Source organism: Anomaloglossus baeobatrachus, chromosome 4 (assembly GCF_048569485.1).
Source record: "Anomaloglossus baeobatrachus isolate aAnoBae1 chromosome 4, aAnoBae1.hap1, whole genome shotgun sequence".
Taxonomy (NCBI): Eukaryota; Metazoa; Chordata; class Amphibia; order Anura; family Aromobatidae; genus Anomaloglossus; species Anomaloglossus baeobatrachus.
Window position 1 is genome coordinate 176204400 of NC_134356.1, and position 26643 is coordinate 176231042.

Here is a 26643-nt window from a genome sequence, read left to right on the forward strand (position 1 = left end):
CATTATACTAGCAAACACTCAGTGTACCTAGTGGCATCCTAAACGTGGCTATTGGACTTTTGTCTAGTCCCACTAGTGCAAAGATATTTGCAGCACGTCTGCCTGCATTGCACACTCCAACTCATTATAACTAAGCCATTATACTAGCAAACACTGAGTGTACCTAGTGGCATCCTAAACATGGCTATTGGACTTTTGTCTAGTCCCACTAGTGCAAAGATATTTGCAGCACGTCTGCCTGCATTGCTGTAAAATAGTGAGTTTATGGAGATTGATTCATAGACTGGATTACATATATTCATAAATATATGTATATCGCCCATCCCTTTAAGGAAAGTCTGTGAGTTGGAAAATGCTAAACCAAGAGTTTGAGATGGTAAAAACCAAACTCATCTGCTAGTTGTCCATCAAAGCCATCTGACATTGTTTGTCAAAGTTGTCAAAGTAGTGCTATATATTGTTTAGAATGTTGGGCTAAGAGCTGAAATAGCTATGAGAGACTTCTTACTGTTACACTGAGGTCAAAGTTCAGCGAGCCTCAAAGGGTTTCTATATATAAGTTGAAGTAGGTTTTGTTACAGGTCTCTAGTGCGCAGGTACACTTATTTCGCGGGTAAAATGTACCACGTGACATGATGTAATGCTCAACCTAAAATAAGGATAGTTAGTTTTTGTGTTACCATGTAAAGAGATAAGGACAATCCAGAGGAGGGGTTTTGGGTTATAAAAGAAGCCCACACTTCAAAGGTAGAGGGAGAAGGAGGGAGAGGCAGAAGGTGACAGGAGAAAGACGGACCCATCCGACCAGACCATCTACAGACCATCCCGAGACGACTTACACACTACAGCGATGTAAGAGATATGAACTGTTATTTTTTCCTATCTGTCTCCATCTATTAACTCAAGCCAAGACAGTTATTTTTCTCTAATGACTGTAACCCTCCAACTCTTATCTGAATAAATTCATAATATGTTTTTGACCTATCTTCGCTCCAATCATTATATACTGGCTATGCAGTTGTCGCCGTAAACCCATTATTTAACATTTGGCGAGCACCAGCCTGAATGATTGTGAAACACAGCTGTTTTCTGTGCAAGGTGATTTTTTTCACGCTGCCTATTCTTGCAGAAGGACTCTTTTTTTTTTTTTTCTCTCACGTCATTCCCTGCCTTTGTCCGAGAAGGGGGGTCTGTGGGGGTCTGTGAGTAATTTCTGTCCAAGCTGCAGGCGAACGACGATACACTGTGTCCACATCAGAACCTAAGAGAGGGTTAACGTGACAAAGCTGCACGGAGGTCGTATGTGCCAAAGCCATTCCAGGACCATCCATCCAACAGACGGTTGAAGCCATTCAAGGACAAGCATCACATACTGGTGAGAAATGGATTTTATTCATGATTATTTTAGTAACTGTCATGTAGAGTATTCTTTTGATCATACACATAGTGACGCACAGTTGTGGTCAAATCTGTACCGGCAATGTGAACTTGAGAATTCTAAGCTAGATAAAAAGTTTTTTACTGTAAATCGGTTACAGAAAAAGATACAGAATGTATTGGGTATGGTATACACTTACAACTCCATGGTGGGTGGGGCACAGCCATATGCACACACTATCTGCATGGTGACTGACACACCCATAACAACAGGCACGCCCAATACAACAGACACACACGTCACAGATTCAGAAACAACAGATTGTCCAAATTGTTCGATATTAGCAGAACATATCGAACATCTGGAGGATCAGTTGGAAACAAGAGCAGATTTAATATCAAAACTACGGAAAGATATTAAATATGTATCTGTTAATACGAGACAGAACAAGACAGAAGCTTTAGGTTCAGACGTACCGGACGGGCTGAATACGGCCGAGGACGAGAGTCTGAATGAGGGGGAACTTCGGAAAAAGAAGTTACATGATAAGGCCGCCCGTCTTAACATTAAAATCCATGACCAATTAATGAAAATCATTAAGGACATACCGAAATATGATGATAAAATGGACGCCTTCCATAATGCGGACATTTTTGAGTCACATTCCGATAAATATAATCTGACGAATGAACAGAGAAACAAGATTTATAGGGTATGGCTTCCCTCCCACATGGCAAAAAGGTTACAAGCAACACCTAGGACTGACGAACACAATGACCTGATCCATGACACAAAGGAAGATAGGCTGAGACAGTTAATTCTCTTTACCACAGGAGAGACTACCCCAACAGTCGAATTGTTAGAAAACCTTAAGACACACATACAGGAGGATCCATTCGTCTTTGTAGTCAAATTCGAACAGGCCTACAGAATGGTACTGGAAATCGGATCTGATCAAGAACCGCCTTCCATGATCAAGGCCTTTGTTAAAAAGTTTAAATATTTGGACCCTGCTTCATTCGAAATAGCTTCTAGGATGGAAAGTCTACAAGAGGTCACGTCATTTATTGATAGAATACGTAGACGAATGAAGCAAAATCAGGTAAAATCAAAAATAGCCATGATAGAAGGGAACACTGACACATTAGTATCCCAGGAAAAACAGATCAAAAACAACAAAAGACCGGTGTTGAATTCTAAAAACAAGAATTCAGGGGGGGGTAACAGGAAAAGCACAATTCATTGCTTTTTTTGCGGCCAACCCGGACACCTGAAGTGGGAATGCAAGAAATTCCTGAGGGCGGGAGTTGAGGAAAGGCTGGGTAAGGAAAATGGACTGATGCCAAACACATCCAGTGCACCTCCCCCATCTTCAGCACCTCCACCTTCATACACGCCCACTCGTACTGACAACAGAAATAACCAATCACCATACATGCCCACTCATACTGACAACAGAAATAACCAATCACCATATGCACCTCTGACCAGACAGATAAGGGAAATGTCCATACAGGGATTGGATGGAAGGGGCAAGACACCTGCTGCTCTTCTCCCTTCTCCATCATCCTGACTCGCAAAGCCGGTCCCCAGGCTGCATCCACTGGAATTCGTCACTCGAGTTTCAATGGATAGCTGTGGTCGACCATTTTTAAAGGTAAATCTTGAGGGTCAGGAAGTAACATTTCTCCTTGATACAGGTGCGCAATTGAGTGTCACAAATGTTGATTTACATTTAAAGCCAGATTCCCCTGTATGCACAATTGTTGGTTTCAGTGGTAAAAATGGAACAAAGGTGACTTTAGCGCAGGATGTTTCTTTGGAAATACCTGGTTTTTTGAAAACGAAAATGGATATTTGGTGTTGTCAGGATACTGAGAATATAATTGGCACTGATTTTATGGAAAAGCATGGCTGGATTATTGATTTGGGTAACAAAACAGTTTGGAAAGATTCTAACGGTTGTAAGGCGGTAGTTATTGATCCAGATGAATATAGTCATGTCGGGACCATTTGTTTGACCGATGTAGTGTCAGCAGATCATTTGTGGCCTGAAACTGGTGGTGACGAAGTATTGACTGAGTTAGTACAGCGGTTTCCTTCTTTATGGGCTCAGTACAGGAATGAGGTTGGAACAATGAAGGATGTAATTGTCAAAATTGAAGGCCGAGACCCACCTCCTCAGCGTCAGTATAAGTTGCCTCCGGAGTCAGTTGCTCCGATGTCGAAGATTATACAGGAATTGTTGGCTCAAGGTGTCATACGAAAGGCAAATTCGGTTTGTAACAATCCATTGTGGTGTGTTCTGAAAAGCGATGGTAGCTATAGGATGTTGTTGGACTTGAGGATGTTCAATAAGTGTACTCCCAATGTAGCACCGATTGTAGCTGATACACATGACATGATGTCGAGATTGGATGCTAAGGCAAGGTATTTCTCAGTGTTGGATATCAGTAATGGTTTTTTCAGTATACCGATTGAGCAAAGTTGCCAATATCGATTTGCATTCAACCACCTCGATCAGCAATATGTATGCTGTAGGCTTCCTCAGGGGGCTAGTATGTCGCCAAGCATTTTTCATCAGGCGCTAGCGAACGTTTTGTCGAAATTTTCTCGTCCGGAATGTTTATTGCAATATGTGGACGATATCTTGTTGAGTACGGAGGATGAGAATTTGCATATTTCTCTACTGGCAGAATTGTTTGAGCTGCTGCATGATGCAGGTTTAAAACTGAATACCAAAAAGGTCAAGCTGATGCAGACTGAGGTCAGGTTTTTAGGAGTTCTGCTAAGTCCAGGTACACGGCGACCCCTACAGGACAGAATAGAGGCAATTGCATCTCTTCCAATTCCAACATCACACAAGGCACTAAGACATTTTTTAGGACTTGTAAATTACTCAAGGGATTTCATTGAAAATTTTGCTGACAAAGCCAGACCTTTGTATGATCTTTTAAAAGGTGACAATGATGATTATTTTGGTCCCTGGAGTGTTGAACAGGAAAAAGCCTTCACACAATTGAAACATGATCTACAACACGCACCTGCGTTAAGTATGGTGGAAAAGAACGCACCTTTTGCGCTTCAAGCACACACTTCAGAGACAAGTATCTCTGTGGTTTTGCTGCAGCTGCAAGGGGGGGAATGGAGAATCTTGGGGTACTTCTCTAAGCTTCTCTCACCTGTTGAGAGGGGGTTTGAGGTGTGCGCAAGACACCTGGTGGGAGTGTATTTTGCGATAAAAATCACTCAACACATCATCGGGTTCCAAAAGGTTATTCTCCAAACGCCACATTCCACACTGAAACTTCTCTTTGAGAAAAACATCCCAGGTGTGTCAAATCAGAGATTTGCCCATTGGTTGCTCTCATTGTCTCCAAATCAAATTGAGGTAGATTATAAGGCCAAGTATGTTCTTCCTCAATTGATGCAGTATGAAGGACAAACCCATGATTGCATAGAAACGTTCCATGAACCAAGTCCATCTCTCTTCAGACGACAGTCGGAAGACGCAGATGAACCTGTGTTTGTAGACGGTTCTAGATTTTTTCTGGAAGGACACTATCACACAGGATATGGAATTTTCTATTCCAAGCGAGGACAAGTGGTAAAACACAAGTTACCGAGTCATTTCTCAGCTCAAAGGGCAGAGATAGAAGCGGTAAGAATGGTCCTACAGCTGAATGAAGCTGATGATCAAACTCCAATGGTAATCTACAGTGATAGCTCCTATGTTGTCAGATCCCTAACCGATTACCTGCCTGTTTGGGAAAGGAGAGGCTACGTGGACTCGTCCAACAAAGCCTTGTTGCACCGCGAAACTCTAGAATCAATTTTTGAGATGGCATCTAGGGCCCCAAATAGATTTGCTATAGTGAAAGTCGCTGCACATCAAAGATCTGATGATGAGTTATCTGTAGGAAATGCAACCGCAGATGCTCTAGCCAAAGAAGCTGCCCTGACAGGAGAGGAAGTGTTTGACTCTGAACCCTCTGAGAATTCAGCGGTTCAGAGAGCAGACACGTACATACCTTCATTTGCAGAAGAACAGAGAAAAGATCCTTCTCTTGTTATTTTTCTGGATGATCCAAAACCTCCTTTCATCTGTGAAAATGGGGTTTTGTGTCACAGTTCAAATGAAGAATTGCGTCCAGTTGTACCAAAACATCTACAGGTAGAATTCACTCGATACAACCATGAGAGTTTAGGTCACTTGGGACAACAGAAATTGTTAGTCATTCTCAAGGAGAAATTTTATTGGGAAAAAATGGACGAAACAGTTCAAAGTGTTGTACTATCATGTCTCATTTGTGCCCAAATAAATCCAAGACCTAAAGGACAGAAGCCACCACTTCTACGGATCGCACCTGCAGATGGTCCATGGTCTACACTGCAGATAGACTATATTGGTCCTTTACCCTCAGGTAAACATGGTCTCAGGTATGCATTGATTGTGGTAGATGTGTTCTCAAAATGGGTAGAAATATTACCTGTTAGGAAAGATGATGCTTTGTCCACAGCAAGGGAATTGGTACAACATGTCTTTTGTACTTGGGGGATCCCAAGGATGATTACCTCCGATCGAGGTAGCCACTTCACAGGTAAAATCATGCAAACTGCTTGTGCTATTCTAGGGGCGCGACAGCAATTTCATGTCCCCTATCATCCACAATCTGCGGGAATTGTGGAAAGAATGAATAGGACAATCAAGTCCAGAATTGCAAAGATGCTTTTGGACAAAGGTAACACTTGGGTTGACAAGGTTCCTTTCATACTGATGAGTATAAGAGGTTCAATCTCTTCTACAACTCAATTCACTCCGTTTGAGTTGATGACGGGAAGAAAAATGCCATTGTGGTTTCCACATGAGCCATTTTTATCCACTCCACAAAAAGATGCTATCTCAAGGTCCCAATGGTTGAGATCGCTACAGGAGAACCTGAAAGCGATTCTGCCATATGCGGCATCGAGAATGCAGAAAAAGGAGCCACCCTATGAGTCCAAATTCAAGAAAGGTGCTCTAGTGATGATCAAAACCTTTCGCAAGAGTGGACCATGGGAGTGTAATTGGGAAGGTCCTTTTGAAGTCCTTGAGACTATGGGACAAGTCATGATTCTTGTGCACCGAGTGTCAAATGTGGTAAAAAAGACCCGGAAAACACAAAAAGTGTGGGTTCACGTTGACCAGTGCAAAATATTTGTGACAAAGTAATGATACTGCATTTCTTTCCAGGAAGAAATGGATTCCTATACGAACTGGAATAAAGAACCTAAAGACTTTGAAGGAAAGATGACATCAAGCCTTCTGGAGAAAGAACATCTTCCCAAGCTCAAGACAAGCTTCTACGTGATGGGATCTACGTTCCTGCTGCTTTGCTTTATTTTCGTCATTGTTTACATGTTACATCAAGGAACAATCGCCAATGATGTGAATGAACAGACTAGAGAGATTCAACATTCTCGAAGACCAAGAGGATCAGATACACGGAACTTACTGACAGAGGACATCACGGACAATTCTGTGGAGATAACAGGAAATATCTGCATGGGATATGGAACAAAATGTTGCATTGAATTACATTTCATACACGACACAGACATAATATTACATGCTATTGCAGGACCTAAAACTAGATTCACACAATTACAAGGAGAATATGTACACAATAATAAAACTGGTACATGGGAATGTTCTCCTACAGATGTACTATACTGGAACATAGAGATCAGAGGTGATGAACCTGCTGTATGGTCCGGTGATATTACAAATGACATGATTGCAAAGGGAAAGTTTGGAAGATCCAAAACAGAAATTTTGTTAAAAACTCAGGTTTTTGGGAAAATTCTGGATCCTTCTTTACTCTCCATCACAGAAGGAGATAAAGATTGGGTCAAAACATGGAATTTCCAGATAACACGGGAACCTGTGCAAGTTCAGGTATCTGTAGTGTTTACCGCTACTAACACTATAGTTCCGGAAATAAGGGTTTCACCACAGACAGTACATAATAAAGTAAATACATTACCCATAATGTTAAAATGTAACACAAGGTTGAAATTGCCTTCTGAGTCTTTGTTGACATGGACCAAAAATTCATCATTTTTGGGAAGTTTTTTAAACAGTCCAACTAATGTCATTCACAGAGGTCAGATTGGTAATATCAGGTGGATGGATGATACGTTCATTTTTTCCATAGAGAATCCATCTTCCAGGGACTCTGGAATTTACCAGTGTTGCGTTGAAACAAAGGCACATTACAGACATTGTAAAGACGTTAGTGTGAATATTTGGTCAGCAGCAGATAGTGCATGCACAGACACGAGGTTCATGCCGTCTTCTCCTTTCCAAATTAATCAATTTCAGTCCAAGTCCTTATTAAGGGATGGAGAATTTATGACAATGGTGTGGATTTTCAATATGTCTCATTGGAAGATCTCTACCAGGTTTCCTCAGTGTCAATCACATCTCATAAACATGGAGATGGGGATAGAACAGTGGTTTGGGAAAAGAACAGCTCAGACTAGGAGTAAGAGAGGAGTGTTAGAAGGAATTCTGGGAGGAATTGGGACAGTGGGAAGTCTGACTAATGCCATGAATATACAGACACTTAAGTCAGATTTGGATAATATTGGTTTTATTGGAGGAAAAGGTGTAAAGGTTCAGAAGAGTCTGAATCAACTTCTTGAAAAGATGGTAATGAATACAGCTGCTGTACTAGGCTCTTCCGTGTCACATCTACAGGATGCTACATTAGCTCTCGTGGAAAGCACACACGAAACACAAGTAGCTAAAGCGTGCCTGGAGATACAGGTAGAGTACTCTTCTAATTTAAAGTTGATTGCACAAGCTTTACAGAGTGGAATTACTCCACTGGGAATACTGCGAAATTTACCTGTAGAGTATGATTTTGCATTGAATCATACGGATTTGTGGGTAAATAAGTGGTTAGGATGTGAACGAAACATTTGTGTTGGCACATCGCTAATCCCGGTGATTGGAAGAGAGGGGACTATTGTTCCTGTTACAGTTTTGGGTATACCTGTGAGCAACACACAACAAGTGTTCTATCAACTGCAGTACACAGATTTTGCATTTGATGGAGTGAACACTGAACAAGTAGACATTTCTTCATGTTTGCATTTTGTTTCTAAGGTGATGTGTTTACCTGGACAGGATAAGGTGATTTATCATTCATGTTTTCATAATCATTCTTCTTGTCATGCGAGAATAGAGACTGTACAGACATTACATGATCTGGTGACTCCAGTAAGTCCAACTAAGATATGTTTTCAGGTCATGTCTGAGACAGAGGTGGTTTCTGTTTACTATTCTGCTTGTGTACATAAGGAAAACCTACCTATGGGTTTGTATTGTATAGAAGGAAATGTGAGATCTCTTTCAAAAAAAGAAGGAAGTTTTAATATCACTTCTATAGGAAAGAGAAACTTAACGGCATTTCCCATACAATTCAATTTATCACAGATAAATGATTTTCCTTGGGATATGTGGACAAGTGAAATAAAGAAAGACAAGGGTTTGTTAGATTTATTAACGAAACAGTTAAAGGAAGCAGAAATTATATTCAGACATGAACAAGGTGAATTAAGTGATATTGAACACGAATGGAATGGAATGTCAGGTAGAACTTGGTGGAAGAGTTTTAGTAAATCTGTACATTCCTGGTCTCAGTCATCTTTTCAGTCAGCGGTTGGTAATGTTTTATTTAATCCCATCATAATCATATTTTTATTAGTTTTGATGTGTATTATATATCAAGTTTTTGTGATGTGTAGAATTCAGAAGATATATAGGAACATAAAAATAGAAATGAAAAAGGAAGATAACATTCTTAGAGGAATGTTAAATCGCAAGATGACTTTTTGACAGAAAGTTGCAGATTGGTTTATCAAGTCAAATATTGGTCTAGAATTTCCAACAAGAATGTATGTGATACGAATGATGACACGATTGAGTTAGGGTTTCCCGGGGTTCATCAAACTTCCATATAAGGGGGGACTGTAAAATAGTGAGTTTATGGAGATTGATTCATAGACTGGATTACATATATTCATAAATATATGTATATCGCCCATCCCTTTAAGGAAAGTCTGTGAGTTGGAAAATGCTAAACCAAGAGTTTGAGATGGTAAAAACCAAACTCATCTGCTAGTTGTCCATCAAAGCCATCTGACATTGTTTGTCAAAGTTGTCAAAGTAGTGCTATATATTGTTTAGAATGTTGGGCTAAGAGCTGAAATAGCTATGAGAGACTTCTTACTGTTACACTGAGGTCAAAGTTCAGCGAGCCTCAAAGGGTTTCTATATATAAGTTGAAGTAGGTTTTGTTACAGGTCTCTAGTGCGCAGGTACACTTATTTCGCGGGTAAAATGTACCACGTGACATGATGTAATGCTCAACCTAAAATAAGGATAGTTAGTTTTTGTGTTACCATGTAAAGAGATAAGGACAATCCAGAGGAGGGGTTTTGGGTTATAAAAGAAGCCCACACTTCAAAGGTAGAGGGAGAAGGAGGGAGAGGCAGAAGGTGACAGGAGAAAGACGGACCCATCCGACCAGACCATCTACAGACCATCCCGAGACGACTTACACACTACAGCGATGTAAGAGATATGAACTGTTATTTTTTCCTATCTGTCTCCATCTATTAACTCAAGCCAAGACAGTTATTTTTCTCTAATGACTGTAACCCTCCAACTCTTATCTGAATAAATTCATAATATGTTTTTGACCTATCTTCGCTCCAATCATTATATACTGGCTATGCAGTTGTCGCCGTAAACCCATTATTTAACAATTGCACACTCCAACTCATTATAACTAAGCCATTATACTAGCAAACACTCAGTGTACCTAGTGGCATCCTAAACGTAGCTATTGGACTTTTGTCTAGTCCCACTAGTGCAAAGATATTTGCAGCACGTCTGCCTGCATTGCACACTCCAACTCATTATAACTAAGCCATTATACTAGCAAACACTCAGTGTACCTAGTGGCATCCTAAACGTGGCTATTGGACTTTTGTCTAGTCCCACTAGTGCAAAGATATTTGCAGCACGTCTGCCTGCATTGCACACTCCAACTCATTATAACTAAGCCATTATACTAGCAAACACTCAGTGTACCTAGTGGCATCCTAAACGTGGCTATTGGACTTTTGTCTAGTCCCACTAGTGCAAAGATATTTGCAGCACGTCTGCCTGCATTGCACACTCCAACTCATTATAACTAAGCCATTATACTAGCAAACACTCAGTGTACCTAGTGGCATCCTAAACGTGGCTATTGGACTTTTGTCTAGTCCCACTAGTGCAAAGATATTTGCAGCACGTCTGCCTGCATTGCACACTCCAACTCATTATAACTAAGCCATTATACTAGCAAACACTCAGTGTACCTAGTGGCATCCTAAACGTGGCTATTGGACTTTTGTCTAGTCCCACTAGTGCAAAGATATTTGCAGCACGTCGGCCTGCATTGCACACTCCAACTCATTATAACTACGCCATTATACTAGCAAACACTCAGTGTACCTAGTGGCATCCTAAACGTGGCTATTGGACTTTTGTCTAGTCCCACTAGTGCAAAGACATTTGCAGCACGTCTGCCTGCATTGCACACTCCAACTCATTATAACTAAGCCATTATACTAGCAAACACTCAGTGTACCTAGTGGCATCCTAAACGTGGCTATTGGACTTTTGTCTAGTCCCACTAGTGCAAAGATATTTGCAGCACGTCTGCCTGCATTGCACACTCCAACTCATTATAACTAAGCCATTATACTAGCAAACACTCAGTGTACCTAGTGGCATCCTAAACGTGGCTATTGGACTTTTGTCTAGTCCCACTAGTGCAAAGATATTTGCAGCACGTCTGCCTGCATTGCACACTCCAACTCATTATAACTTAGCCATTATACTAGCAAACACTCAGTGTACCTAGTGGCATCCTAAACGTGGCTATTGGACTTTTGTCTAGTCCCACTAGTACAAAGACATTTGCAGCACATCTGCCTGCATTGCACACTCCAACTCATTATAACTAAGCCATTATACTAGCAAACACTCAGTGTACCTAGTGGCATCCTAAACGTGGCTATTGGACTTTTGTCTAGTCCCACTAGTGCAAAGATATTTGCAGCACGTCTGCTTGCATTGCACACTCCAACTCATTATAAATAAGCCATTATACTAGCAAACACTCAGTGTACCTAGTGGCATCCTAAACGTGGCTATTGGACTTTTGTCTAGTCCCACTAGTGCAAAGATATTTGCAGCACGTCTGCCTGCATTGCACACTCCAACTCATTATAACTAAGCCATTATACTAGCAAACACTCAGTTTACCTAGTGGTCTCCTAAACTTGGCTATTGGACCTTTGTCTAGTCCCACTAGTGCAAAGATATTTGCAGCACGTCTGCCTGCATTGCACACTCCAACTCATTATAACTAAGCCATTATACTAGCAATTAATGCTGCCAGTTTAAGGACCGTAGTTGCATTGTCAGGGATATTTATTCTTTATTATTCTGCTGTTAATAAAGATAGACCACCACTGCAATCTACACCACCTCTCAATTTTTACTACCACATTTTCAGTGCACAATCTTGTAGCAATCAACATGAGTGGCAAAATGACAGATGCTGGTGGAAAGGGGAAGAGGCGTGGTGGAAAAGGAAAAAAAGGTTTTGTCCGTGGGGAAGGTGGCAAAGCTCCATTATCATCTGCTGAAGATAGACCATCTACCAGCAAAAGTAAGATGTCTACTACTTACCGTGGACAATCCGATGTGCTCCCTTTTTTACGGACACGAACAACAGGAACAAAGGTAGATGATGGCCAAAAAAGGAAAATGCTTGAATGGATCTCAAGTGGTCCAACAAGTGCCCTCTCAGCCACTTCAAGTACCGCATCCAAAAAACAGCAGTCCTCTGAGTTGTCATCCCAATCAAACTTGCTTTCTCCCAGCTCTGAAGTCTCCATCAGCCCTGCACAGTATGGTGGAACTGAGATGGCTGAGTCTGCAGAGCTGTTCAGTCACACTATAGCCTGGGAATCAGAAGTCTGCTCCCAAGCTACAGTGAGTACAGAACATGAAATGGTCTGCAGTGATGCCCAGAACCTTTGTGGCTCTGATTCAGCCCGTGAGGACCAAGTTTCTGAGCATAATGTTGACCCTTTGTCACAAACTGTAACACCTGTGGTTATAGACAATGAGGAACATACTGATGAAGATGAGACGCAGATACCCGATTGGGATGACAACTTAAATATTCGGTCAGGGCAAGAAGAGGCTCGGTCTGAGGGGGAGGGGAGTGCAAACACAACAATTGATGATGAAGTTCTAGATCCCACCTACTGTCAACCCACAGTCAGGCACTCGAGGAGGTCAACAGAGGTGGTGGAGGAGGATGCAACTGATGACGAAGTTACCTTGCGCCTTCCTGGACAGAGTCGGAGTACTGGTAGCACGTCTACAACTGTATCCTCAGCCAACACTCTGCCTCTGAGCACTAGTCGGGGTGGATCAACAGGTCGCATGCCCTCTAAGCCTTGCCTAGCCTGGTCCTTTTTTGACATAGCAAAAGATCGCCCAAATTATGTGATCTGTAAAATTCGTCATGGTTCTATTAGTAGAGGTCAAAACCTCAGCAGTTTGACAACTTCTTCCATGAATCGTCACATGAATAAATATCATATGTCCCGGTGGGAAGCTCACCTTGCTGCAATGCGGCCTAGCGAAGCGAACCATCCACCGCCTGCCCCTTCCAGTGCATCCGCGCGCTCTTCATCTTCTAGGACTGTGGGGACAGCTGTCACACCTGTTTTTCCACGCACAACTTCCACCACTGTAACCGCAACAGGCACTTTGCTTGGTAGGTCGTCAGTTGGTTTGGAAGGGGAAACAAGTGAGTGTGTACAGCTCTCTCAGACATCGATAGCACCAACGTTGGATGAAGGCAACATCATGTCTCCGCCTGCACTTTCCTCACAAACCTGCATTTTTCCAGGGACACCCTACTCAACACCGTCTACACACAGCAGCCAGATCTCTGTCCTTCAGATGTGGTCAAATAAAAGGCCACTTCCTGCGACCCATGACAAAGCTAAGAGGTTGACTCTATCCCTCTGTAAGCTCTTGGCTACCGAAATGCTGCCTTTCCGCCTAGTGGACACACAGGATTTTAGAGACCTTATGTCTGTCGCTGTACCCCAGTACCAGATGCCTAGTCGCCACTACTTCTCTAAGAAAGGTGTGCCCGCGCTACACCAGCATGTCGCACACAACATCACCGCTTCCTTGAGAAACTCTGTGTGTGAACGGGTGCATTTCACCACCGATACTTGGACCAGTAAGCATGGACAGGGACGTTACATGTCGCTGACTGGGCACTGGGTAACTATGGTGATAGATGTTGAAGGGTCTGCTGCACAAGTCTTGCCGTCCCCACGACTTGTGTGTCAATCCTCTGTCTGTCCAAGTTCCACCACTGCTTCTGCCTCCTCCACCTCATCTGGGTCCTCCACCTCCGCCCCAAGCCTGCCTGGTCAGGCCACCAGCGTTCTCACTGCGCAGAAGGAATCACGCACGCCTCATTACTATGCTGGCAGCAGAGCGCAACGGCATCAGGCGGTCTTTAGCTTGACATGTCTTGGGAATATGAGTCACACAGCTGAGGAGTTGTGGTCAGCTCAGCGGTCCGAGTTTAATAAATGGTTGTCTCCGCTCAACCTGCAGCCTGGTAAGGCCGTGTGCGACAATGCTGCAAACCTGGGTGCGGCCCTTCGCCTGGGCAAGGTGACACAGGTGCCTTGTATGGCTCATGTGTTGAACCTTGTTGTCCAGCAATTTTTAACACACTATCCCGGCCTAGATGGCCTTCTGAACAGGGCACGAAAACTGTCTGCTCACTTCCGCCGTTCAAGCGCCGCAGCTGAGCGACTTGCATCGCTCCAGAAGTCTTTCGGCCTGCCGGTTCATTGCCTGAAATGCGATGTGGCGACACGCTGGAATTCAATTCTCCACATGTTACAGCGACTGTGGCAGCACCGCCGAGCCCTGGTGCAATACGTCATGACGTATAGCCTGGGCCAACGAGATGCAGAGGTGGGGCAGATCACCCTGATGGAGTGGTCTCAGATCAAGAATGCGGTTCGAGTTCGGTTCGTCGAACGTTCGACGAACCGAACTCGAACGGGGCCTCCGTTCGGCGAGCCGACCTCGAGCCGAACCGGGACCGGTTCGCTCATCTCTACCGGTGACCAGCCACTGGCAAAACGCGGTAGCCGGCCCAATCACTGCGGCCCCAGGAATCTGCCCCGGGGCCGCAGAAAACTTCATTGCGGACTGCAGACGACCCGCGGGCCGGAGGTTCCCCATCCCTGCCTTCAGTACATATTTTCACTGGTGTACTTCATATAATAAAAACAACATACATTCCACTGCTGGTCATGCTATAAGCTCCTTGTTAGTGAAATCACAAGACCCAGTAATAATGTCTTATTACTTATTGCTTTAGTATACTTCCTCCACAGTGGAATTACAAGTTCCAGAAGTAGCTAATTATTTACTGATGTAATAGGTCTGTAGTCACACAGGGTTCCAACCATACAGTGTCCATTTTAAGACATGATCATATATCAGTGTCAAACATCAGAAATACCCTGTTTGATAACTGACTCTGACAAGTGACTTTGATAACTGATCACTGACTCTGAGAACTGACTCTAACTGATCACTGATTCTGACAACTGACTTTGATAACTGACAACTGACTCTGATAACTGATCACTGACTCTGATAATTGATCACTGACTCTGATAACCGACAACTGACTCTGATAACTGATCACTGATTCTGAGAGCTGATCACTGACTCTGAGAACTGACTCTGATAACTGACAACTAACTCTGATAACTGACAACTGACTCTGATAACTGATCACTGACTCTGATAATTGATCACTGACTCTGATAACCGACAACTGACTCTGATAACTGATCACTGATTCTGAGAGCTGATCACTGACTCTGAGAACTGACTCTGAAATCTGACAAGTGACTGATAACTGACAAGTGACTCTGATAACTGATCACTGACTGAGAACTAATCACTATAGCAAGACGAGAATGGCACTTCCTATATATGCATCAAGGAGATACTGGGGTGCCCTTCAGGTTCCAAAGCCAAACAGTGAGAAGTATACAAGGCACTCCCAAGATGATTTGAAGAAAAATGTATTCATGTGCGTAACAAAAATGTTTTCGGTCCTATGTAGACCTTCCTCAGTAGCACATGTGTGAGGGAACACGCTGTGTGGGCTGTCAGACGCGGAATCCACCGCTGTATGGGGGTCTTCAAATCATCTTGGGAGTGCCTTGTGTACTGAGAACTAATCACTGACTCTGATAACTGACAACCAACTCTGATGACTGATCACTGACTGAAAACTGATCACTGATTCTGACCACTGATTTTCATAACTGACAATTGACTCTGATAACTGATAACTGATAACTGATCACTCATTCTGACAACTAACTCTGTTAACTGATCACTGACTTTGAGAACTGATCTCTGACTCTGATAACTGATCACTGACTCTGAGAACTGACTGATAACTGATCACTGACTCTGAGAACAAATCACGAACTGATAACTGACTCTGATAACTGATCACTGATTCTGACAACTAACTCTGATAACTGAACACTGACTCTGATAACTGACAACTGACTGTGATAACTGACAACTGACTCTGATAACTGATTACTGACTCTGAAAACTGATCACTGATTCTGATAAATGATCATTGACTCTGAGAACTGACTCTGATAACTTATCACTGACTCTGATAACTGACAACTGACTTTGAGAACTGATCACTGACTCTGAGAACTGATCTCTGACTCTGAGAACTGATCACTGAATCTGAGAACTGACTCTGATAACTAATAACTGACTGATAACTGACAAGTGACACTGATAACTGATCACTGACTCTGAGGACTGACTCTGATATCTGATCACTGACTCTGAGAACTAATAACTAATCACTGACTCTGAGAACTAATCACTAACTGATGACTGACAACTGACTCTGATAACTGATCACTGACTCGGATCACTGACTCTGAAAACTGATCACTGAATCTGACCACTGATTTTGATAACTGACAATTGACTCTGATAACTGATCATTGATTCTGACAACTAACTCTGATAACTGATCACTGACTCTGATAACTGATTACTGACTCTGATAACTGACAAATGACTCTGAGAATTGATCACTGACTCTGAGAACTGATCACTGACTCTGAGAACTGACTCTGAGAACTGACAACTGATTGATAACTGACAGCTGACTCTGATAACTGATTACTGACTCTGAAAACTGATCACTGACTCTGAGAACTGATCACTGACTCTGAGAACTGTCTTCCGTAACTGACAACTGACTCTGATAAATGATCACTGACTCTGACAACTGACTCTGATAACTGATCACTGATTCTGACAACTGACAACTGACTCTGATACCTGATCACTGATTCTGACAACTGACTGATAACTGACTCTGAGAACTGATCAGTGACTCCGAGAACTGACTCTGATAACTGACTACTGACTCTGAAAACTGATTGCTAACTCTGATAACTGATCACTGACTATAACAACTGATCACTGACTCTGACAACTGACTTTGACAACTGATCACTGAGTCTGACAACTGATCACTGACCTTGACAACTTACTCTGACCAGTGACATTTAACAAGTGATATCTGAACAGTGACATCTGACCAGTGACAATTACCTATAGCTTAATGGCAAGGTATCTGTGTCACACATAGTATTATCATTTCAAATTAAACAAAAACAAATTACCTGCTGCTCTGTTTCTCAAAGACAGATCACTTACCACTGAGCTACTTACTCATTACAGGGGTATTGACTTTTAATTTGTTTATGTGATCAGTGCAATGGTGTCTGAAACACAATGGGCCTTTCACACTGACCTCCTCCAAGCCAAGTTCAAATGATATTTGAGTCTGATCGGCGAGTTTAATGAGTGCGAAAGTCACATCTCAGACATCAGAATGAGAATCAGAAGAACTATAACAGAATAGTTGCATGGTGATCTCATTAGGCAAGAAACACAGTCAGCCAGTGTGTCTGTGGTGTATGGCTGAGTGGTAAAGGTGCTGCCTCAGGAGTTTGGTACCTGTGTTCAGTCCTCGGAGTAAAAAGATTAGGCAAGTATTTACCATGTAAATGCACAGCATGTCTGAAACTGTTCCTTAACACGTCAGATATTAAAAGTGGAACATCACTAGACTTTGTGTGGCAGCCAGCATAATATTTAAAATAAAAATCTTCTACTTCTGGCAATTCAAAAAAAGTCAAGTTTAATCTTGCTACTCATGGGATCAAACCCAGGTACCAAATTCCAGAGGCACAGCCTTTACCACTCAGCCATACACCATAGACCTAGTGGCTGTCTGCAGGTCTCCGGCCCTGCCGACTCCCCGCTGCTGCTGCTGCTCCCAGCCTGAAGTGGAGTGAATATGCAATGAGCATAATGAGCGGGGGTCGGAAGCAAATGACAGCAGCGGCAGTGACAGCAGCGCTGGAGAAGGTGAGTATAGAAATTCTTTTTATTTCACAGAAACGTGTGTTTTCTCCGGTGTGTGTCACATGGATCACATCTGTGCGGTCCGTATTCGGTCCGTGTGACACCCGTAATGCCAGAGAAAAACGCACATGTCTACATGTGGAGCACATGGGCACACATATATTCCACACGGACACATGTGCCATGGCAAAACACGCACGTAAGCGCAGACCCATTGATTTTAATGGTTCTATGTGTGCCCTTGTCTCCAGCATGTGAGGAAATGGACCAAACACGTACCGAGACACAGACGTGTGAAGGAGGCCTTATGCACAGGGGATGCCATATTTGAGGTGAGTAACTGTCGTTACACACAGCAAATTCACAATGGCAGCCCCCAGTGTTTCAGTAAAACTAGAATTAAATAAAAAACTAACTAAGCATTGAATTTAATTTTGCATTAAAAATACTTGATTTCATAATCACTATTATTAATACAAAAATAAAAAAGACACCTTTCCTTTAAACAATATTATATTTAGACAGCTATAGCATACATGTGTCCAGTACAACATCTCTTTGTGATCAATTTGTGTCAGACCTTTGGGACCTATACCATTCCTAGGATTTAAGGGAAAGTAATTGTCTCTTCTAAAGTTGCTCTGGGTCTATGGGCTATGCAGGGAACTGCAGCCGACCTTATTTACTTTGGGCCCTATTTCTTCTATAACAGTTGTCTGGGATACTTCTATGCAAAGAAAAAACAGTGAAGAGGTTACACCAGGCATCACACCACAACTGTATACTCTTTAGTATCAGAATTGGCCTCCCACTTATCAAAGGTTATGGCATACTCTAGTGATATGCCATCACTCCAGAAATTGAGGAAAATCCAATTTATACAATCCAACACTACCATCCTTGGAGAAATAATTTTCAAGCACAAGACCACTCTCTACCTCGACAAAGCAACACTGAAGGAATATTATGTATTTTCATACAATTGATCGGAGACTTTAATTTTCTCCAGTTTAATTACCTAATGATCCAGTTTATTGTGATCAAAAGTAATACAGCAAGACAAATTGGAAATGGCAAACATTTTAATTACCTTTCTTTGAGGTGCCCAGCTCATTTTTATTCCAGCAGCTGGTTAATAGTCCATGATTCTGTAAATAAGACTTAATTATAAATTGATTATATTACAGAATGGAAAAAGTGTGTAAGCAATTAAACTCTAATGCCCAAGACTACAGATAAGTCAAACAAAGAACTGAATTCCAATTATAAGCAAATTAATGTCTACTTTCTGTTAAATATTTAGGTGGACATTTAGCTTGTTATTTAGAAGGTATAATAAATCAACTAAATTCCCAAGACAACTGAAAATAACATACTTCTTGGTTTGGTAAAGGAGGAATAACGGCTACTTAAGACTCTTGGAAGTTGAAGTCATTACTGAACAAAAATCTACATTAAGTTCTGCATTTTGTATGTATTTGGTGTGTGTAAAGCTGCTTTATGTTCCGAAGACTGAAGAACCTATTGTGCATTAATGAATGTCAAGTGAGAGGAAATCAATATTGCCTTAAGGTTCTTCCATCTTGGCAACACATTAATGATATATCTTCAAACGTTAATAATTTCTCACACGCAATGATCAGCTGCTGTTCTATCTACAATTTTACTGTTGTAACCTGGGATTTATTAATACTTTTCAACCCTTTTTCTGCATGGTGCGAGATCAGCCTCAGGTATTGCAAATAGAAAATAAGTTGGGGCTCTGTTTATAGAGTGACAACAGTGATCCAAAGTAGCAAAATGGGAGGAAACTTGGGAGTACTATGCTAAAATCAGTCATTCATTTTTATTGAGCACAAAATTCCAATAGAAATTTAAAGTAGCCCATACATATAGTGCAATACAAAAAAGTACAAAAGGTACAAAACAGAGTAGACCGCACAAAAAGTTCTTGACGGTAATTAGAGTATATGAAAATATCTATAGGGGACTTATGCGGTAGTATATATCCATGTCAGAATCTGACTGACACATCATTATTCATATTAAATATCCCCACTACATCTAGAGAGGGTCCACAAGGTGCAAAAAGGTTATTAAATAGGGATAGACTCTAAAATAGAGTCAAACTAACTCATCCATAAAAAGACTCACTCCCACTCCTACACCACCAAAGACCAGTCCGACATGCGTTATTCGTCACTTCTTCAGGGAGAGGTGTAAGTTTTGGTCCATCTCAGGACATTTTAGAAGACAGTCATGTAACCTACCTGTCAACCAGGTTCGGCCCATCACGGACGCGTATTCAGCACATGCGCACCACGTGCTGCGTGTCTGGTACGGCCACCAAGGAGAATGCGGCGGAGCCTACAGTGTCCTAGGTTACCCCAGACAACTGGATGCCCATCCTCTCCATAAAGATGCGGGGAAGACACGGGGGACGTGAAGCAAATGGAGCTCAGGCGAACACCCGTTCCACGAAAGGTCAAACGTAAAGGAAGACGTTCTAAGGTCATTCCCATATGTCTATCCCCACCAAGCAAATAAGGACAGGCTAAATGACATGCTATAATTAATACAATACAAAACAGAGAGGAGGAGGACAAAGACAGTACAATCCATAAATGTTATAAGGCACATCCAGAACAATAGAAACACATTTCCACTTCAATATAGGTGCCTTGAATGTTAATAAAATCTTGGTCTCCTGCCTTCTTAAAATAACAGTGTCATTGAATGCACATCATGCTGGTAAAGGGCATATTACATTGCTGGAGGGTTGAAGATGATCATAGATGTCTGGTAATTTGGTAAGGGGCTTTCAAAGTTCCTAAAACTGCGACAAGACACACACTTTAGACTTTGCAAAGAGAGCCAGCACAATTTGAGAGTGGCATGCATCTGTATCGCCCCCGGGTGGGCAGCCGGGCAACTGCCGCTGCTCGGATCCGGATCCACAGTGGCTCGAGGGGTCTCCAAACCCGGGGGTCGCACGGCCACTCGAGTAAAAGGAAAAGGGGGAGATATATACAGAGGGGGATTTTTGGAAAGTTCGTCGCGCCACCCATGGTGCATGGTAAGGTGGTGTACCACTGCTGCTGTTGGTGGGGGAGCCCGATGGTGGTGGTGTAGCAGCAAGGTGTTTTTAAATCAGATACATTTTTATTGCATTTTAAAACTTTCATAAACATAACAACAAATTGTGAGGGCAGTCCTCACACATACTCCCTCCCTTCCCCCCACCCTCTTCCGGTTGACAGTCTCACCCCTCCAGTCTCTACATCCCTCTTTATTCACCTAATGACCTGCCCTCCTTATTTTGCAGCCTCTGCGATCCTTCCTTTCCTACCTATAGTCTAAATATTCTATCTTTCAGTAGATCAAATGACGCTAATCCTGGAAAGTCCAGCAACTTGCTCCAGATCTTCTCATATTGAGTTCTCCTTCCCTTTTAATATAAACATTTTTCTCCATATAAATAATATAATTCACTTTTTCAACAAATTTCTTACGTGTCGGTGCTTTTTCATATAGCCAATACAAGGCAATTAGTTTCCTTACTGCATACAACAATCGTGCCACTGCCAGTTTCTCTTGTTCATCCACCCCCACTTCATCCACATACCTCAGCACACACACCAGTGGGTTTCTGGGTAGGTCCACTTGCATCACTGATTGAATTAAATTTAACACTGTGATCCAGAACCCTTGTAAACACGGGCATTCCCACAACATGTGCATGATCCCTGCTTTTTCCACAGTACATTTTGGATACTTGGAATCTGTTCTCACTCCCACTTTCTTTATCCACACGGGGGTTCTATATACTCTGTATATAACATATAATTGCGATAGCTGTTTTGCCTCGCTCAGAGATATTTTGATGACATATTGAAAAATAGACTCCCATTTCTCCTCCCCAATTTCTCCCAAAAAGATGCAATTAAAAAGAGGATGGTTTCTACAAATGGATAATGATCCTAAACACACTTCTAAATCCACAGAAGACAACATTAAACCTGCAATCCTTTTTGGGTTTACTATACACTTATGTTTTGGTTATTTTTCAAAAAAGTAAACAAAAAAAAATAAAAAAAACAACCCATAGTAAGAACTCCTTAAATGAGGAAAAGTCAATTAATCACAAGTTTCAGAACCGCATAATGAATATTTAAAACAAACTCAAATTTCAAATTCGGTCATTTTTGACCGAGCAGAACAGCAGGGTTAAAAGGCGAAAGCTAAACATTTTACCATGGCCCTCACACTGCCCTTATCTGAACATCATTGAAAATCTATAGCTAGACCTCAAAAGAGCAGAGCATGCAAGACGAGCCCGGAATTTCACACAACTGGAAGACTTTTCCAAGAAAGAATGGATTAAATTCATCAAACAACAATTGAAAGACTCTTGGCTGACTAAAAAAGAGTTTATAAGCTGTGATACTTGCCAAAGGGGGTGCTATTACGTACTAACAATGCTGGGTGCCCAAACGTTTGCATCTGCCCATTTTTCTTTTTTGACAATTTTATATTGTAAGAGATGAAAATATTTATTTATTTATTTTATTTATTTTAATCTTCAACTTGCTTAACTGTTCACAATAACAATCCTTTTAACCAGGGGTGACCAAACTTTTGCATGGCGCTGTACATATATATTTTGCGGAATCCAAGTGAATTACAAAAAAATCTGTATTTTGCTGAAAGCAGATTTTTCTAAAATTCGAATAGAATTCAGTTCTACTCTAATTTATTCGCTCTTCTCTACTTTCATGACCTTTCTGACAAGACTGGCATTCCTTCCTGTTAATCTCTCATTTCTCCGAGTTGATGGCAGATAAAGGTATATCCTCCTGAGATTATTTACAGTATGGAATCCGAATTCCACTGATCAAAAAAATAGATAAGTGACAAAAGGGGAGAAATACTTTTTTTTCCATTGGGGTAACTTAAAATAATTTTCATTCTCTGTTGCAGGTATTATACTAGGGAACAAGCTGCGAATACTCAGATTTTACATTATTCAGAGCAACTGTTATTTATATTGTAAGATAAATCCTATCCATATGTTTGTCACTAAATCTATTTCTACTTCTTAGTTCTGTCTCATATCACTTATTGCGAGACATAAAAAACTAATAATTCCTAATTGATCAAGTAAAACTTGTTTTAGCATGCACTGCCTGGGAAAACATTAGTGATTTACATTATTTTTAATTTGTAATGTACACAGATCATCAAGATATGAAGTAATTTGTTAATGTGCCATGAAACAGAACTAATTACTTTTAGTCTTTTACATAAAAACAAAATTAGTCTACTTTTTTTGTAAATAGAGTAAAAAACTAAACACAAATTTATTGGTCATTGCACTCAGTATGAGGAAGTTCAGAAGAAAGTGAGTAGTATTGTCACCGTCTAACAGTAGAAGTAAGGCTATGTGCCCACTAGAAAATTGACTTTTCTTAAGAAAAATACGCACCCTCTGGCAGAATTCCACACCCGCGGCAAAAGCCGCGGTAAAACCGCACCCTCTTTTTTGCTGCAATTTGATGCGTTTTTGCCGTCGTTTTGCTGCGGGTTGGACCCTGCGTTTTTTTAACATTATCTATGGCAAAAACTGCAGATCCTTGTAGAAAAGAAGTGACATGCACATTAATTCCGCAGCAGAGATTCCGCGGGTAAATCCGCAAGTATAAAAAAACGCAGTGTGCGCACAGCATTTTTTTATACCCATAGGTTTTTTTGGGAAGGACTGCAGAAATGTTAGACACATTTTCTGCAGCAAATCCGTGACAAATCCGCGGTAAAATCCGCGGTAAATTTGTAGCGTGTGCACATAGCCTTAAAGGGAACCTGTCATCAGAAATTTGGCTTTCAACCTAAAAGTTTCCCCCTCTGCAGCTCGTGGGCTGCATTCTAGCAAGGTTTCTATACTTTTTGTGCCCCCTTTTAAACCAAAATAAATATTTTATAAACTTGTACCTTTCGGTTTTGAAAATCTTGTAAATCGTCCATGGGGGCAGGCCGTGTGGCGTCCATTGCTGTCCCTTACGCCGTCCCCCATGTTCCAAATCATCCCTCATAACGCCGCCCACTGCGCCCGAGGTCCCGTACACGCCGGGACACCTAGTGACGTGGTCGCAGGCACGAGGTTATGGGCGGCACTGTGATTGCATCGCAAGTGCCCGCCCATACTCTCGTGCTCGCCCTTTCCCCATTGCCTCCAGCGTTCTGTGTCGGCCCGACGTCACCTCCTTCCCATCGTACCCTGCAGCAGGAAATAGATGGGAGGAGCAGAGAGGATCTGAGCGACGTACAGAGGGGAGAGGGCGCCCACGAGAGTATGGGCGCGCACTTGCGATGCAATCACAGCGCCGCCCATACTCTCGTGCGTGCGACCATGTCACCAGGTGTCCCGGCGTGCATGGGACCTCGGGCGCAGTGGGCGGCATTATGAGGGATGATTTGGAGCATGGGGGACGGTGTAAGATACAGCAATAGACGCCACACGGCCCGCCCCCATGGACGATTTACAAGATTTTCAAACCGAAAGGTACAGTTTTATAAAGTATTTATTTTGGTTTAAAAGGGGGCACAAAAAGTATAGAAACCTTACTAGAATGCAGCCCAGGAGCTGCAGAGGGGGAAACTTTTAGGTTGAAAGCCAAATTTCTGATGACAGGTTCCCTTTAAAAGTCTTATTTTGACCACAATTAGAGAAGAGTGAAATCTGAGCTGAAATTCCTGAAATTCACAGATTCCTGTAAAAAAAGACACTATGCAATTCATGAGGATCGCCCCTCCACCCATCCAAAAATTGCCCAGTGACAGTTCACACACTGGTGAAGACTGAGTGACCGTGTTAATGACATTTGGCACCGCTGTTCAGGCTTTTTCATTATGCCCTGCAGCTATCATGTCATATGGTCTAGCCCAGCCAATCATGGTGGACTCTAGTATAAAAGATATGGGCTGACCAAGCAGCATCATTTTATGCTTTTCCATTATTAGGATAGCAGATCAGAGGGCACAGCTCATTCCTCATAAAGATAGAAAAAGGCCTGATATATTTGTGGTGTACTACTGCAGTGTTGAAGCAGATTGAAAATGGTAGTGTTTGTCTTAAGGCCCCGTCACACGCGACGATACATTGTGCGATCGCATGAGTGATCGCACCCGCCCCCGTCGTTTGTGCATCACGGGCAATTCGCTGCCTGTGGTCCACAATGTTCTTAACCCCCGTCGCACGTACTTACCTCCCTAACAATGCCGCTGTGGGCGGCGAACATCCTCTTCCTGAAGGGGGTTGGACGTTCAACATCATAGCGATGTCACACAGCGGCCGCCCAATAGAAGCGGAGGGGCAGAGATGAGCGGGACGTAACATCCCGCCCACTTCCTTCCTTCCGCATTCCCGGCGGGACACAGGTAAGCTGTGTTCGTCGTTCCCGGGGTGTCACACGTAGCGATGTGTGCTGCCTCAGGAATGACGAATAACCGGCGCGCAGAAGGAGGAGCGACATTATGAAAATGAACGACGTGTCAACGAGCAACGATAAGGTGAGTATTTTTGCTCGTTAACAGTCATTCGGTGGTGTCACACGCTACAACATCTCTAACGATGCCGGATGTGCTTCACAAATTCCGTGACCCCGAAGGCATATCGTTAGATATATCGTAGCGTGTGACGGGGCCTTTTGTCTGCAAAAATCCAAAGTTTCAAGTGATACATAGAGAAGACCTGGTCAAATATAATAATTAAATGTTACTGTGAATTGTTTCAGCTATGATATACTGTAGTAACAGAAGCTTAATAACAGCCTTTTTTTATATTTCACACATACACTGCAAACAAGAAGAGCAGCATTAAAGAGAATCTGTCACCAGGTTTCTGCTACCTCATCTAAGAGCAGCATGTTGTAGAAAAAGAGACCCTGACTCCAATGATGTATCACTTAGCTTACTAGGTCTGCAGCTGGGACACAAACACATTTATTAGCATGTAGCAGAGCTCAGAACCCTCACCACATCTACACCACAGCTCTCTGTCTACATTGTCAATTGACAGTGAGCTGCTTATCAGAGGAAGGGGTGTGGTTGGATGACTTGGCATTAGGCAGCTAGTCACAGCAATGATAATGTATGAGTGATAAACACCTTAACTGTCAGCAAACAACAACACACAGCTTAATAAATAGCACATCCCTGAATTCAGTGTTTCAGTGCCTATTTCCTGCTGTCTTCAGATTACATAGCAAAGTCTACTGACAGATTTCCTCTAAATCTGAGAGCACCACAATGTAGGAGCAGAGACATTGAGTTCAGCAATGTGTTACGTCCTGGGCTGTGTTTTACTGTTACAATCAGTGTTTTATCAGCAGGAGATTATCATTACAGGACAACTTGGCACAAACCCCCTAATCCAACCCTGTTTCCAGCATTGATTATCTGCTCTCTGTCACTATTCAATGCACTCAAAAAGCTGTGGTGTGGGAAGGGTTATGTACAGCTCAACAACTAAGCTTTGCTACATCTGCAGCACAGAACATTCTGGCTCTATCATACTGCCAACAACCAGTAAATTTAGTGGTACATC

The 26643-nt window shown here is 42.2% G+C and overlaps 1 protein-coding gene across 1 annotated transcript; it reads left to right on the top strand.

Moving 5' to 3' along the window:
• The first annotated feature begins 1233 nt into the window (after nucleotides 1-1233).
• LOC142302356 (uncharacterized) lies at nucleotides 1234-19356 on the top strand. The gene is made up of 3 exons (XM_075343416.1): nucleotides 1234-1375; nucleotides 6612-8765; nucleotides 19345-19356. The coding sequence occupies exons 2-3, from the start codon at nucleotides 6618-6620 to the stop codon at nucleotides 19354-19356; spliced, it is 2160 nt and encodes a 719-aa protein (XP_075199531.1). The 5' UTR covers nucleotides 1234-1375; nucleotides 6612-6617.
• Nucleotides 19357-26643: the final 7287 nt, after the last annotated feature.